The 15,587-nt window shown below is 47.3% G+C and overlaps 1 protein-coding gene across 1 annotated transcript in view; it reads left to right on the plus strand.

Moving 5' to 3' along the window:
* Positions 1 to 7,169, plus strand: part of LOC308132059 (3-hydroxy-3-methylglutaryl-coenzyme A reductase-like) — a 34,149-nt gene extending 26,980 nt beyond the window's left edge. Inside the window, exons 18-19 of the mRNA XM_080499002.1 lie at positions 5,420 to 5,574; positions 6,495 to 7,169. Coding sequence (XP_080355128.1) covers positions 5,420 to 5,574; positions 6,495 to 6,549 — 210 coding nt within the window. The 3' untranslated portion in view covers positions 6,550 to 7,169. The remainder of the gene's footprint in view (positions 1 to 5,419; positions 5,575 to 6,494) is intronic.
* The last annotated feature ends 8,418 nt before the right edge of the window (positions 7,170 to 15,587 follow it).

Raw genomic sequence — 15,587 nt, forward strand, 5'->3', positions numbered from 1 at the left:
TGTTGTCATCCAGCATGGCGGCTACTCCAAGAAAGAAGTTGAAAACATATAATTTTCATCCACAACGGGAAGAGGAATTTCTTTTTACCGTGGTGAAAAACAAATGTGTGTGTATGCTTTGCCACAAATCTCTAGCGCTGTCTAAAAGAGGGAATCTGGAGCGGCACCACGACACAAACTACAACAACTTCAAGGACAGCTTCCCCGCTAAGAACGCAATCCGTGCTCAGAAAGTTGCTGAGCTGAAAGCAGGTTTGAAGGCCCAGCAGTCGCTTTTCACCAAACCTGTTGCTCAAAATAAGGTTGCAACTGAAGCTTCATTTTGTGTAAGTCACCTTTTGGCAAAACACAAGAAGCCTTTTACAGATGGCGATTCATTTAAGGAGGCAATGGCCATCACTGCAGAGATGGTTTTTAGTGGCTTCAAAAACAAAGAAGAAATCAAAGCCGCACTCCACAGTGTCCAGCTCTGCCCAAATACAGTGTCAAGAAGGGTTGAAGAAATTTCAAGGGACTTGGATTAACAGTTACTAAAAGACTTATGACACTGTGAATATTTTTCACTACAATTTGATGAATGCATGGATGTAATGGACACGGCTCAGCTCGTTGTATTTGTCAGGATGGTGTTTTCGGATTCTAAAACAAAAGAGGATCTCTTCACTCTTTTGCACCAAAAGGAGAGAACGAGAGGTGAAGATATTGACAAGGAGTTCAAAAAACATGCTCTCGAAAATGAAATCCCCCTTGACAAACTGGTAGCAATTACAACTGATGGAGCACCAGCGATGTGCGGTGTGCGTGCTGGATTTATTGCACTTTGCCATGATGACCAAGATTTTCCGGACTTCGGTCCTTAACTTTTCTCATGCTATGACTGTGATTGTCAAACTGGTCAACTCGATTCGAGCAAAAACGCTTCAGCACCGCTTATTCAAGGCATTATTGGATGAGCTCGATGCCGTGTATGGAGACCTGCTCCTTCACGCGATGTCCGTTGGTTGAGTCGCGGCAAAGTGCTGCAGCGATTTCTTGATTTGTTTCCTGAGATAAAGACTTTTCTGGAGACAAGGAACAAGACGCACAAGGAGCTGTCAGATGATCAGCGGCTGCTGGACCTGGGGTTTCTGACAGACCTGACGGTAAAACTGAACGCACTGACCACTGAGCTCCAGGGAAAAGACAGACACCTGGTCTACATGATAAACGCAGTGAACGCGTTCAAAGCCAAGCTTGGTGTTTGGAACGCACATCTAAAAACCCAGTAAACTCAAAGCTTTGCATAGGGACTTGCCTGTAAAGCCCCTCCCTTCTACTTCAACAAGCAAGGACATGGCACTCCCTCCCCCAGTCTGCGGCATTCCTCCACCAGCTCAGTGTACTTCCCATGTTTTCTTTCGTGGGTTTCTTTGATTCTCTCCTCCCAAGGCACTGTAAGCTCAAACATGATTATCTGTTATCTATTTGAAGTTTTGGAGAGCAGCAGAATACAGAACATCTGGCCGTAGGGGGGTCTCAGCAATTGCTTCAGGTACTTTGAGCCGGGTTACCAAGTCCACCTTCATCTGCCAGTCGCGAGCTGACCCGAGGAGGCCTGCTTGGGCATTTGGGTGCAGCTTTGGATCTTGGTGGGTGACACTTGCTCTGGTCGATGGCACTGCAGATGGACTCTGCGATAACCTTCAGCACCTGGTAGTGTCGCTATCGGTAACGACCCTTCCTTAGTGCTTTAGGACATGAGCTGAGGATGTGCCCCAGAGTTCCTGTTCCCTGGCACAAGGAACATGTTGGTTATTCCACCTTGCCCCAGCAGAAGAGGTTGGATGGGCTGGGTAGAACATCGTACACAGACTGTCTGAGGAACCTGGCCCAGAAACAGAAACAGGTCAGAGTAGGTGACCTTGCAGACCATCGCCTGTTCTCATTCAATCCATGAACCCTGTTGCCGCATCCCCGCCATCTGACTTGCACAAAGCTCCTCAACTCTGGCTTTCACTTCCATCTGAACCAGGTCTCTCCTCTGTTTGTCCTGAGCATTCCTTCTGAACCAGGTCGTTGGTTGTTGGAGTGCTGCCTAGTCCAGCTCCACCGACAGCCACAGATCCCAGCACTGCTTTGTGGTGCAGCCAGGATTCAGCCTGGTCCACCTGCCTTCCGCTTCCTGCCAGTCCTCACCTCAATGCCTGCTTGGGAGACTTTTGGGTCCTTGGACTCTTTGTATTGCATTTGCTCCTTTGCTCTGGCAACCTTGAACTCCTCACTGATGCTGTTGAAGGGGAGGGTCAGTTTGTTGCTGTTGCCATAGAGGGCGATGCTAATTAGACTTCTTGGGAGCCCCAGCCACCTTTGGAGGTGCCAGCTTATCCTCCTCTCAAACCCCTCAACTGTGGACAGTGGCCAGAGTATCCTAGGTAGGATTCCATGCTGATATGTCCAGGCCTTGAATTTCCCAGGTAGACCAGATCGGTCAACAGTCTTCAGCCAGCCCTCTAGTTCTCTGTTGGTTGCTTGGATGGAGGCAGCGTCCTTCAGGGAGCAGCTGAAGGTTTTCCCAAGACTCTTGATTGGTTTTTCCATAACTGATGGGATCTGGATACTGTTAAGGGCAAAGCGAATTGGCCTGTAACCTTCCCTTTCTTGAGTACCAATGACCTGGATTTTGCTAGTTTGAAAGACATCTGGGCCCAAGTGATTCAGCTCTCCAAGCCCTTTAGGATCCACCTGCTTCCTGGAACTGACATGGTTGTTACTGTCAAGTCGTCCATGAAAGCTCTGGTAGGGAGCTGCCTGACACAAGACTTGGTCACATTCCACCTCAGCTGACTTGACCAGCATGTTCATGGCCAGGGAATAAAGGGTCACTGAGTTTGTGCAGCCAGTGATGATGCCTTTTTTTCAGTCTGTCCCACGTAGATGTGATGTGCCCAGAGGTGAATCTCAGATTAAAGGTGTCATAAGCAGCTGGTCCACCGCACAGTACATGAGCACAGTGGGAAGTTACAGTGCAGCAAAGCACACCCAGGACCAACTCTGTCTCCGGTCCCATAACAGAAAGTATAGTAATGTAGGCGGCGTTGTGAACGACTCGGAGACGTTCCAGTGAAGAACACTGAAGTAGCCGTCCAAGTTGTTCTCTGTGACTCAGGTTAAACTTTCTCATTGTGAACAGCAGCGTCCAGCTCCTTTTGAAGCTCCTGTTCCTGTTCCTGAGAGGAGGAGCTCCTGTTCCTCTTCCTAAGAAGAAGAGCTCCTGTTTTTTTAACGACCTCATTAAAAGATCGTGATGTTGTGTTCACACCGACGTTTCAATAAACCACTTAACAAATCAACCAGTGAGCAAAGCCTGTAAACAAAAACGGAGGTTTACGGCCGATGAAATAAATATTGGGGGCAAGTCTAGAGTGACTACCATCATGACCAATCAGCAGATGGCGACGCCATCGCTCCTCCTCACAGAACTGTTGCTCGGTGCCCAGTACCTCAGTGGAGGAGTAGCAGAAAATAGTACCCGGCAGTTGCGGGTTCTTTCCGTACCATCCACTACTTTAAGTCGGACCGCGCAAAAGCCTGTCCCACCCCACGACGCTCCACGACAGAAAGTGCGGTGGAACTGCGTCTATAGTAATCCATGGTGAGATCCTTGATGGTACTTGGTGTGGTGTCGCTCCAATGCTGTTTGGACCAGTTTGTGGGGTATGGAGCCAAAAGCATTGGTAAGGTTTAACCATAGCACTGCCAGGTCACCCTTTCCTTCTCGGGACTCTCCAATAACTTGGGTTACCATGTCGCTGTGTTCAAGGCAGCCTGAAACTCCGGGAATCCCAGCCTTTTGCATGGAGGTATCGATGTAGTGGGTCTTTAGAAGGAACTCTGACAGGTGTTTGGAGACAATACTGAAGAATGTTGATGGAAGTAAAACATTCAAAATGGCAGACGACAAGGAGTTTCCCCTGACTACGTCATTCGAGGGAATCCCGAGGAATTACATGATGCTATCCAATCAAAATGGATGTTTTCCAGGTAAGCCGCAGCATCACTGACCAGAATGCGGATCAGGAATCAGGAAGAAAATAGCGGCCGCGGTCTTCACATTGCTGTATCAAGCGTTTTCCCACGCTATCATTGGCAATCACACCAGAATCACGAGATCGCGCTCTCAGGGCAAGAAATGGCCGTGTCCAGCGATGGTGTGATCTGTTGGTGATACCAAGTGATGTTTGCTGAAAAAAACATCAAAATATCGCCAAAAAACCAACAGACCGTTCGGGCAAGGTAGGTAGATGATTCACTTGCCCGAGCAAAGCTTTTACTAACCTTGGACATTCAGACAAGCCTTCATGTCCAACCCTGGACATCATGGAGGACAGTGACATCATGGCCAAGCCTTCATGTCCAGCCTGCTTGGCTAAAACACTGTTTGATGTTTTATTTATTTTCATTCAAAGTGTTAAAAATCACACATATGAAAGAAAGTAGTTAATGACCAAGACAATGAAAACAATGCAGGTTGAGCCCTTCATTCCTTCACGCTGCATTTAGAAAGTGGATGAAACCTCCTTGGAAACGGCACACAGTTCCACCAGTTGCTGGTTAGGGGGCGCTGTAGCCCAAAACAAACACTGACCAGGGAGGAAGTGAGGAAGAAACACGGCTCATTGATTGGTCCAGACCCAAAGAGGAAGTCCCACTAGTAGTGGTGAGGCTAATTAGCATGTGGCTACTGGGTAGCAACAATCAGCTGTGATATAAAGTCTTCAGACCAGATATCAATGAGTCTTCCTCTTTTTCTTCCTCTCTTCTCTTCTTCCTCACTACTTCTTCCTCACTACTTTTCCTCTCTTCTTCTTCTCTTCTTCTTTTGCCTCTCTTCTTCTTCCTCACTACTTCACGTCTGCCCGCAAGATATTTCACAAGTGTTTCTTCCTGCATCTGCTTCTTCTGATTGGCAGCGTTAGCTTTGCTTGTTTGCTACCCAAGATGCATTGTGTTCTATGTCGGGTCCTCTCACCCGCCTGCTTGCGTGGGAACTGAGACCAATGTTTTCAAGGGGAACAGCTTGTTAGATTGGGATCGCAGTTTAAAGACGCCCAAACAAAAAGGTCTTTCCGTGCAGACTGTGGTCTGGATGACAGGGAACTGAATGCATCCTCATGGTCCATCTACTGAGAACTAGTCACTATCACTGGTGGAGGTTTCACAAAAGTTGCCTTTGCCTGTTTCAATGGAGACGGAGGCTCTTCCAAATGTCCTGTTGTCAGTGTTTTCACTGTGTGATGTGAACAAAGCCCCGAAATGCTACGAAATCTTTCTGCTTCCATTTGAAATTGTCGTCATGGAAACAAAGAATGTTTAGTGTGTTTCCCTTAGTTTTATTTATACTGCTATGTTGTTCCTACTGTAATACTGTGTGTTCTTTCAGATGCTGGGTGTGCAGGGCGCCAGTCCAGACTGTCCGGGCGACAACGCCCGGCAGCTGGCCCGGGTGGTCTGCGCCACCGTGCTGGCTGGAGAGCTGTCACTCATGTCGGCTCTGGCTGCTGGACACTTGGTCAAGAGTCACATGACACACAACAGGTAACACACACACACACACACACACACACACACACACACACACACACACACACACACACACACACATATTGACCTTGAGAAAAATAATAAAATCAAAACATTCCTCACTGTGCCTGCGTAAAATATGAATACATTCCAGAATAAACAGTGAAAACCTCAGAATTTAAAAAAACAACAATTTAGAGCTTATAGAGGAATCTTAATATATGAACCTCTGATAAAATGTCCCTTAAATTAAAAAAAGCAATAAAACACATGTTGTTCCTCATCTGTTGAACTTTCTGATAAAGCAGAATACAGTTTTAATACAGTACAAAAGGAGTAAATACACACTCACCTGGTCCACTGATTATTCAAAGATATTTCTTTGAGACAATAAGAACCCAAGCCTAATTTTGAGGTGAACAAGTGATGTAGGGTCAAGACAAAAACAGTCAAACTCTCTGTTTAATACCTTTTAAAAGATATAGTGGTTCCATGACTGTTCTGAGCAGCATTCTGCTTCCTGGAACAACTGGCCATCTGCAGGTTATTGACTTTGGCCAAACACATTTGCTACCCAAAAGCCCTCAGCGGCTTAGTGACCAGTGGTTTTCCCTCATGTCCTCCAGAAGCTTCTTCTCTCAGCTCATACATAAAGAGTCTATATTTTGATATAGAATCAGTGAGATTCTCTTTACATGGACAGAAGCTCACAGCATCGGCATCATGTCTGATCATTTTACCAACATCCAGGGATGTGAAAATGTATGTCGTCAATTTACATTCACATTTATTGTCCATGTATTGGATGAATCAGATGAAACCCGGCTGCACGAGATTGTGTCAGTAACGGGTCAGAAACACATCAGATTCATCATTATTTCACAATAAAGGCACAAGTGTGTGAAACATTGTGATGAGATTTCTGTTATTTCCAGATCAAAGGTCAACCTTCAGGAAACTGCAGGAACCTGCATCAACAAGGCTTCCTGAGAGCTGCAGACGCAGGTCGCTGGACCAACTCAAGTGTTTTCAAACTGACACGGGACCAGAACCAGGACCAGGACCAGGACCAAGACCAGTTCCTCCTCTGCCTCTCCTCACCTCTTCTTTCATCTTCTGCATCATTCTGGGTTTGGTTTCCTGAAACTGTACTTTACAAAGTGAGGATGCTGTCTGGTGTTTTGGGGAAATACGAACTGTTGGCTTGAAATAAACCCTTCTGCTCACTTGTTGCCAAATGAAGCACCTTGGACACAAACGGGGAGACAGTGAGAGGACAGCGTTTGTCCATTGAGTCAATGGTTTCCAGATTGTGTAGCATTTCTTCTTGCTGTTGAGAGGCTAACAAGGAGGTAAAGCAGCACACAGTCTTACTGCAGCAGTTTGTCTGAAGTTCAGCTGTGGCTGAAAGCCAAATAAATCCATTTATATTCTCATGAATCACAGGGGTCCAATCGGTTTAGTTCTGGGGACCACATTCAGTCCCAAATACACTTTATTGTTGGAATATTTTTTCTGCCTAGTGCAAGAGACACAAACTTTTTATTTGTCCATCTTTGTTTCACAACATAAAGCCAATTATAACATCGCTACTTGGTGCAAAATTAAATAAAAACCTACCCAATACAGCATTTTGCAGCTTTTAGTATGCTAATTTGCTAACTAGCTTTAAGAGTTTTTAGGAGTTAGTACTGTGCTGTGTGCACAATACTCACTGCAATCCTAAAACAATAAACTCAAAACATCAGTTGTGTTTATTGAACATTAAAGTGTTTGTCTCATGTTTCCTCGTGTCATTACATTGACCAGTATGAAGCTTTGTTCCCACTGCACAGTATGTCACTGTACATGACAGGTTTTTGTCTCCACTGACAAAAGTTGTGGATGGTTCTGAAAGTACTGTACTCAATCACCCCTCCATACCTCCATACGGAGCACATTGGTATGGTTCTGTAAGGAGAAGCGACAACACTGCTGATTGGTCAGTGACCATCACCACTCTCCACTCATCCACAATATTTCAATATTTCATCTGCTGTAAACCCTCTAGTTGTTCTGCCGCTTTGCTCACTGGTTGTTTTAACTGGGTTTATCGAACTGTCAGCACTGCACTGCCCCCTGGTGGTCCAACAAGGTGCAGCTGTTCCTCAGTAACAGGAAAGGAGGAGATTCAGAGGGATCTGAATGCTGCTGGTCACAAGGAGAACGTTTTCCAAACTGCAGAGGCCTGAAGCTCACGGTTTCTCTGGGATGGATGCCCGGTCGACACCTGAACTGTGGCAACAACAAATGTTTTCCATGTTGGTCCCGCAATTAGTGTTGTGTAATGGCATGCCATACCTGCATCGTTACATGGCATTCACAACCCCTCCTACATGTTAACTGTACTCTACGCAAGCGTTTGGCCCAGGTGCGCTTTGCCTTACCATACTGGCGCATACTGTGCAGTGACAACGAGGCTTAATCAGTGGGCTGGTATAAATGCTGCATGGGTCAACTGTCTGGCGTCGTGTCTGACACCCCTGATCTGGATTTATTTTTTAAATATATTTATTCCTCTTTCTATTTACAAACAAACTATTGCACAAAAACATAAAAGCCGGACATACTACACACACAACATGGTGACCCAAAGCCCCCACTCAGTGGAAAGATAAAACCAAGTTGACAATTGAAGTAATACATATGCAGATGCTCAAGTGTGATGACATGAAGTTTGGTTGATATTAAAACTCTAGTGTGGCTCTTTCAAGGAATGCCTGACTAAATAAGTCCATCGAGGCCCTTCTTTAGAGTGTGCACTCTCCATGCTGATGTAATTCAGGGTTCCAGGTTTTATAGAATAACAAGGTTTATCCTGACACTAGAAGGTCATTGTTCCCAGGGGAATAAGTTCTCATAAGCACTGTGAGAGTGGGAGGCTTTTCAGAGATCCATTGTTTTAGGATGCACCAAACTGAAGAACATGGAGCAGTCTCAACATACAAGGTTTGGAATTCAGTGCAGGATGTAATCCCAGAATGCAAGATGACCCAGGTCTTGAGCAAAAATGTCAGAAAGTTCTTTGCAAGCCTTTCTCCAGAAGTTTTTAATAAAGTGACAATGGTAGTACGTTCCCCCTGAGGTCTTGCATTTATTGAAGTGTTTGAGTAAGATTACATTTATTCCGAAGCACTGGTGTAATCTGGAGCCGATGGGTAACTTTGTTGGTGGACGAACAGCCAGATGAGCTCAGCCACACGCAGGCCCTCCCCTCCCTACACGCAGAACACGCGCTGTGCGTAGGGCCCCGCGATCCATGGGGGCCCCATTTTGCGCAAGTGAATTGAATTTCCCTCGGGATCAATAAAGTATCATCATAATCTGCAAATGCGCAAAGGATGCGCTGCATTTTGCCGAGAGGCGCGTAGAACACCGCCACCAAGTCAACCTGAGGCCGGAGAGAGAGAGAGAGAGAGAGAGAGAGAGAGAGAGAGGAAAAAAAAGAGATGCAATGATTGAAAGCGCGAAGAGTCACCATCTGACCAATCAGCGGTCAGATGGGCCGGCAGGCAGTTGTTTACAGGTAGAGAGGAGAGAGAGAGAGAGAGAGAGTAGAGAGAGAGAGAGAGAGAGAGAGAGAGTAGAGAGAGAGAGAGAGAGAGAGAGAGAGAGAGAGAGAGAGAGAGAGAGAGAGAGAGAGAGAGAGAGATAGAGAGAGAGAGAGAGAGAGAGAGAGAGAGAGAGAAAGAGAGAGAGAGAGAGCTTCCGAACGTCAATACGATTCAGGAGCTAGCAAAAGAAAGAAAAAGTCCAAACAGTCAGAGGCTCGTGCTTCACTTGAAGGTGGGATGTTGTTGAAATAAAAAATAAAAAACTTTGTGGCATAAACTGTTTATGCCACAAAGTTTTTTCAGACGTGAGCATCTGTAAAGTTCTTGTTCCACTGTTGATCTGTAAAGTTCTTGTTCCACTGTTGATCTGTAAAGTTCTTGTTCCACTGTTGATCTGTAAAGTTCTTGTTCCACTGTTGATCTGTAAAGTTCTTGTTCCACTCTTGATAGAGGCTGTTCATTTGATTCGTTAGTAATTGTAATTTATTATTAGTATTATTATTATTATTATGTTATTGGAAGGGGGGCCCCAAAATAAAATCCTGCTTAGGGCCCCCACTTGGCCAGTGGCGGCCCTGGCCATACGTCACACACTCGTCATCTGAGATCGTTCCCCCTGGTCAGCCTCCCAGGAGATTTACTATGATGAGTGCCCTCTTCTGGAGGCCACGGATCATTGCACATCCTGGTTAGTAGCTTTCTACTCTCCGTGTCTTGCAGGACAAGAGAACCAACTGGGTACAATCTTGCTTTTGAGGAGACGAAGGTACTGATCTGCAGTAACCTAAATGTCTGGAGGGGAGGTCGTATTGTTCAATTAGCTGCTTGAATGACCTGACAGCAGTGGTCCTTTACAGACTAAGAAAAATCACACAGAATAACCCCCCCCCCACACACACACATCATTATCTTTTAAATTGAATTCAGGACATTCAGTGGACTTGGCCACTCGACTGTGACAAAAGCCTTCCCTGAATTGAGAGATTAGGATGACTTTGGCTTTTAAATGTGTGCCACACTGAGAGACATCTGGCTGTATTAGTACTGGTACAGGAATTACGACCTCTGAAAAAAACCTGAGTGGTTTATTGAAATAAGGAAATAGAACAACGTGCTCTAATCTACTAATTAAAAGTAGTGGTCTGTATGAGGAGCAGCCCTCTGACATTCTGCCCTTCTTCAGAATCAATGATGATACAGGTGGGCAAAATGAGAACAAATCAAACGTACTCTATTGATCTCCTTGTGGAAATCTCTTTGGAATTTACTCGATCCAGCTCCACAGGGGTTCTGCTGCTTGGCAGCAGTAGAACGCCCGGGCCCCCGCTACCCCTCAATTTTAAAGCACACCCCACAGGGTGAGTGGGGGGCATTCCCCTCCCCCAAGTAAATATATGTGTGTATGTGTATCTGTGTGTGTGCGTGTATGTGTATGTGCCTGCTTAGGTGTGGGTGTGTGGGTTGGGATTAGGGGGTGGTGGTGGTGTGGGGGCTGGCCCCGGGGTGCGGCGGCCTTCACTGCCGGGATCGGGGGGGCTCCCTGCTCCGGCCAGTCCCAGCTTGGTGGCTCTGGTCGGGACCTTGGGCTCTGCGCCCTTTATCCTTCTTATCCTTCTCTTGTGGGCCCCTCTTGCCTGGGGGGGGTCCCTTCTGCACTCTTCATCTGGTGCCTTCCAGGTTGGGGCGTGGCTCTCCGGGGTGGTTTGTCGGGACCTCCCTGGTTCCGGGGGGCCACTAGGTGCCGGAGTGGTGGCGTCTGGCTCTGGTCCCCTCGGGCCCCCCCCCACAACAGTTCCAACCACACCCAGTGGATAAACCACACACATACATGCAGATTTGTTGCTGGTTTTTCTTGTTTTCTGCTATTGTTCTTTCAATGATCAAACTCATGTTTTTGTTCTTTGTTTTGTGTCATTTTGTGTTTGCTTTTGTTATCATTGTTGTTTTTGCTTTTAGTTTTTTTTTGCCTACCTGCTAATTTATACTCTTGCTAGAAAATCATGTTACTGTGTTGATAGAGCTGCTCAGGCTGGTTTAATCTATAAAATCATGTTACTGTCTAGATAGAGCTGCTCAGGCTGGTTTAATCTATAAAATCATGTTACTGTCTAGATAGAGCTGCTCAGGCTGGTTTAATCTATAAAATCATGTTACTGTCTAGATAGAGCTGCTCAGGCTGGTTTAATCTATAAAATCATGTTACTGTCTAGATAGAGCTGCTCAGGCTGGTTTAATCTATAAAATCATGTTACTGTCTAGATAGAGCTGCTCAGGCTGGTTTAATCTATAAAATCATGTTACTGTCTAGATCCTGATCTAGCGGGCCGTAGTTTGGACACCCCTGGGTGTCCAAACTACGGCCCGCGGGCCAACTGCGGCCCACGATCCATTTTTAATTGTCTCACAGCAAATTCCAAAAAAATACTGGAATATGGCACGTACATGAAACTTGGTTTGGCTGTAGTGCAGTTCTATGTTTGAACTCCAGGGGGAGCTACTGCCTTGAATAAGGCATTCATCAACAAAAGCAAGGAAAGAAGAATTTTACCACAGCGGACCAAAAATGGCCCAACCAAAGAAACGCAAGATAGAAAGTGAGTGCAGAAAATTCCAGACACGGTGGGAAAATGAATCCTTTTTCCTGGAAGTCAAGGGGAAGTGTGTGTGTTTGATTTGTAATGAAAGTGTCGCAGTGATGAAAGAGTACAATGTACGACGACACTATGAAACCAAACATCCGACTTATATATCCTCCACTGGTGTAGAACGAGAGCGTAAGGCGGCACAAATGACAGCGAGCTCAACAACAGTATTTTTCCCCGTGGCAAAAGAACTCAAGAAAACGCCACATTAGCCAGCGGTGAGGTCGATCAACTCATTGCTCCACATGGGAGATCTTTCTCAGATGGTGACTTCACGAAAGTGGCAGGAATAGTGTGCCCAGAAAAAAGTCCGGAATTCGACGGCGTTAGCCCGTCAAGAAACGCAGATGTGCGGCGAATCAAAGACTTGTCAGCGAACATAAAACATCAACTGTCGGACAAAACGGGTGCGTTGGATTTCTACTCCATTGCATGTGATGAGAGACAGACGTCACAGACACCGCAGAGTTGTTCATTTTTTTTGTGGGGAATTGACAACAACTTTAGCATTATGGAGGAGCTGCTTGATCTCAGCAGTCTAAAGACCACAACAACGGGTAGAGACATTTTTGAAGCTGTGTCAAATGCGATGGACAAGGTGGGACTTAAATGGGACAAGCTGTGTGGAGTTACAACGGATGGGGCTCCAGCTATGACAGGCGAGCACAAAGGTATGGCCTCTATGGTGGGCGCCAAGGTGCAGGAGAGCGGAGGTGAGGCTGTCAAATGCACTGGATCATCCACCAAGAAGCTCTCTGTGCCAAGAGAGTCCAGCTTAACAATGTGTTGTGAAAACGTTCTGAAAACACTGAACATCATTCATGCAGGAGGACTCTACCACAGACAATTTCAGACGTTCTTCACTGATGTTGATGCTGAATGCCTGCTGTCAGGATTGGTGGCGTGCAGGATTCAAAATTGAAAATAAAGTTTATTTAAGTCTCTCCAACAGAGCGACAATCCGTAGCGAGGGGTCGTTGCAGCGGAGGTGGTCGTCATGGAGATGGGATCTTCAGGCAGGACAGAGCGGTGCACACCAGGACTGCAGGGAGAAGAAAGAGAGGTCAGGACACTCAGAAGCTTCCAAACACCAAGCAAACAAACTCATAACCAAAGGCTTGAGGGGCAGAGTCGAGGTACCGCAGGGTAAATGTGACGATCTGGCGATGACGGCCCTTAAATACTGGCTTCCCTCATTCACTTCAGGTGTGCGTCCTGCTCCGTCTGCTCCGCCTACGCTCACACCCACACACACACACACACACAACAACAAAAACACAGCAGGAGACCTCTGCGGGCTGTGACACCTGCTCTACCATTCAGAAGTGCACTGGCGGTTTTATTGTCTGAGATGGACCAGTTGTTGAAAGAAAAGGACGGACCTCTTCACGAGCTGATCCCTTTATGGCTGGCAGACCTGGCGTTTTCACCTCCACACACTCAACAAGAACCTACCAGGCAAAGACCAACTCGTGCCGCAGCTTTACGCGCACATGAAAGCCTTTGTTGTGAAGCTCCGACTCTTTGAGGCAAAGTTACACACCTTCAATGTGGCGCACTTTTCCCACACTGTCCGAAATCACATGTGCATTTCCAAAGGCCGATCTCTGACAAAATGGGGAAATATGTGTCTGTGATCACATCTCATGACGGAATTTTCTCAGCGCTTTCAAGATTTTTCTGCCATTGAGAACGAAATCAAGCTGTTTGCGACTCCCTTCATGATAAATGCAGACCAAGTGGAAGAGAGTCTGCAATTAGAACTTATAGAAATGCAGCGTGATGATTCTCTTAAGAATCAGCATCAGCTTCTCTCCCTACCTGACTTTTACCGGCGCTTGGAAGAAGTCAAGTTTCCGTTGATGAGACGCCACGCAAAAACAATGACGAGTCTGTTCGGCTCAACATACATATGCAAACAAACCCTTTTTTCTTCTAAAATAATGGAAATCCCATTCATGAAAAGCAGTGTTGTCGGCTAATTGATTTATATTACTTTAATAAACCAGGTGAGGCAATATGTACCTCAAGTGGAGTGAGTGGCCCGACTGTTTGTGTATTTTTCGATATGTGGCCCTTGGTGAAAGAAGTTTGGACACCCTTGCTCTAGATAGAGCTGCTCAGGCTGGTTTAATCTCATAACAGTTGGAAAATATTTGGATTAGTGCGATTACTGTAAAAAAAAAAATGTTGCACTAACAAGGGTATTGTAGTATTGCACGGAGCCCCCAAAGGGACATGGAGAAAAAAAAAAAAAAAAGAATGTATATTGGTCGCCCGCCGATGACCACAGAGGACAGGCAGGGTGAGTTTTGTTGGTGTTGGGGCAATTCAGAGGCCATAGATCAATCATCTTGGTTGACTGGCTTCATGACATCATGGGGGGTCAGTTGGTGTGACATTGCTGAGAGGGGAGTGAGCTCCGGCACCCTGATGTTGAGACTCACTGTCATTATTTTAAAATCATGACAAATAAAAGATAACGTGTGTCCAGTTAGACCTGTCTCGATAATCAATTAATCAATTAGTTGCATGATAATTAAAAATGAGCTCGATAATGTTTCATTTACCAAAGACACTGGATAATGAGTTAACTTCGCTGCATCCGTCTCGACTGACGTATGAGGAGTGAACCCTCCTGTCAGTCTCTTGTGTGGGGAGGCGGGGCTCCTGGCGCACCCCGAGTGCAGCATGAGAGCCCTGTGGGCAGCAGAGCGGCGTTCTGCCCCGTGGGGAGCAGAGCGGCGTTCTGCCCCGTGGGCAGCAGAGCGGCGTTCTGCCCCGTGGGCAGGAGCAGAGCGGCGTTCTGCCCCGTGGGCAGCAGAGCGGCGTTCTGCCCCGTGGGCAGGAGCAGAGCGGCGTTCTGCCCCGTGGGCAGGAGCAGAGCGGCGTTCTGCCCCGTGGGCAGGAGCAGAGCGGCGTTCTGCCCCGTGGGCAGCAGAGCGGCGTTCTGCCCCGTGGGCAGCAGAGCGGCGTTCTGCCCCGTGGGCAGGAGCAGAGCGGCGTTCTGCCCCGTGGGCAGCAGAGCGGCGTTCTGCCCCGTGGGGAGCAGAGCGGCGTTCTGCCCCGTGGGCAGCAGAGCGGCGTTCTGCCCCGTGGGCAGGAGCAGAGCGGCGTTCTGCCCCGTGGGCAGCAGAGCGGCGTTCTGCCCCGTGGGGAGCAGAGCGGCGTTCTGCCCCGTGGGCAGCAGAGCGGCGTTCTGCCCCGTGGGCAGGAGCAGAGCGGCGTTCTGCCCCGTGGGCAGCAGAGCGGCGTTCTGCCCCGTGGGGAGCAGAGCGGCGTTCTGCCCCGTGGGCAGCAGAGCGGCGTTCTGCCCCGTGGGCAGCAGAGCGGCGTTCTGCCCCGTGGGGAGCAGAGCGGCGTTCATGAAATACGTCGGACATCATTAACGATTAAAATGCCCTCTGTCTGGTTAATATCCTCTTAAAACCGGTCTCATGTCTGAATTTTGTGTTTATTTCACGGAGTAATGAGTCAGGAATTCAGTTCCACAGTGTGTAGCCAGCGAGGATGCTAGGGAAGTAGCAATGCTGCTGTCCAACTTTTCATCACGTTGCTGTTTGGACGTATTTTACGCTCAAAATACCACAATGCAGCAATGTGGATGTTATCAAAGCCTTTGCCCAGCAGGTGGCGCTCTGCTGCCAGACATCAGCCTTATAAAACTCCAGCTCTCCAAGAGAACAGCTCTGACATCACAACAATGAACAGCAGCTCCTCCAGGCTGTCAGCAGGAGATTCTCACCTCAGTGAAGTTGTGGCCTCCTCCACGCTAAACTCCCTGAAAATAGTC

Source organism: Blennius ocellaris (assembly GCF_963422515.1).
Source record: "Blennius ocellaris genome assembly, chromosome: 7".
NCBI lineage: Eukaryota > Metazoa > Chordata > Actinopteri > Blenniiformes > Blenniidae > Blennius > Blennius ocellaris.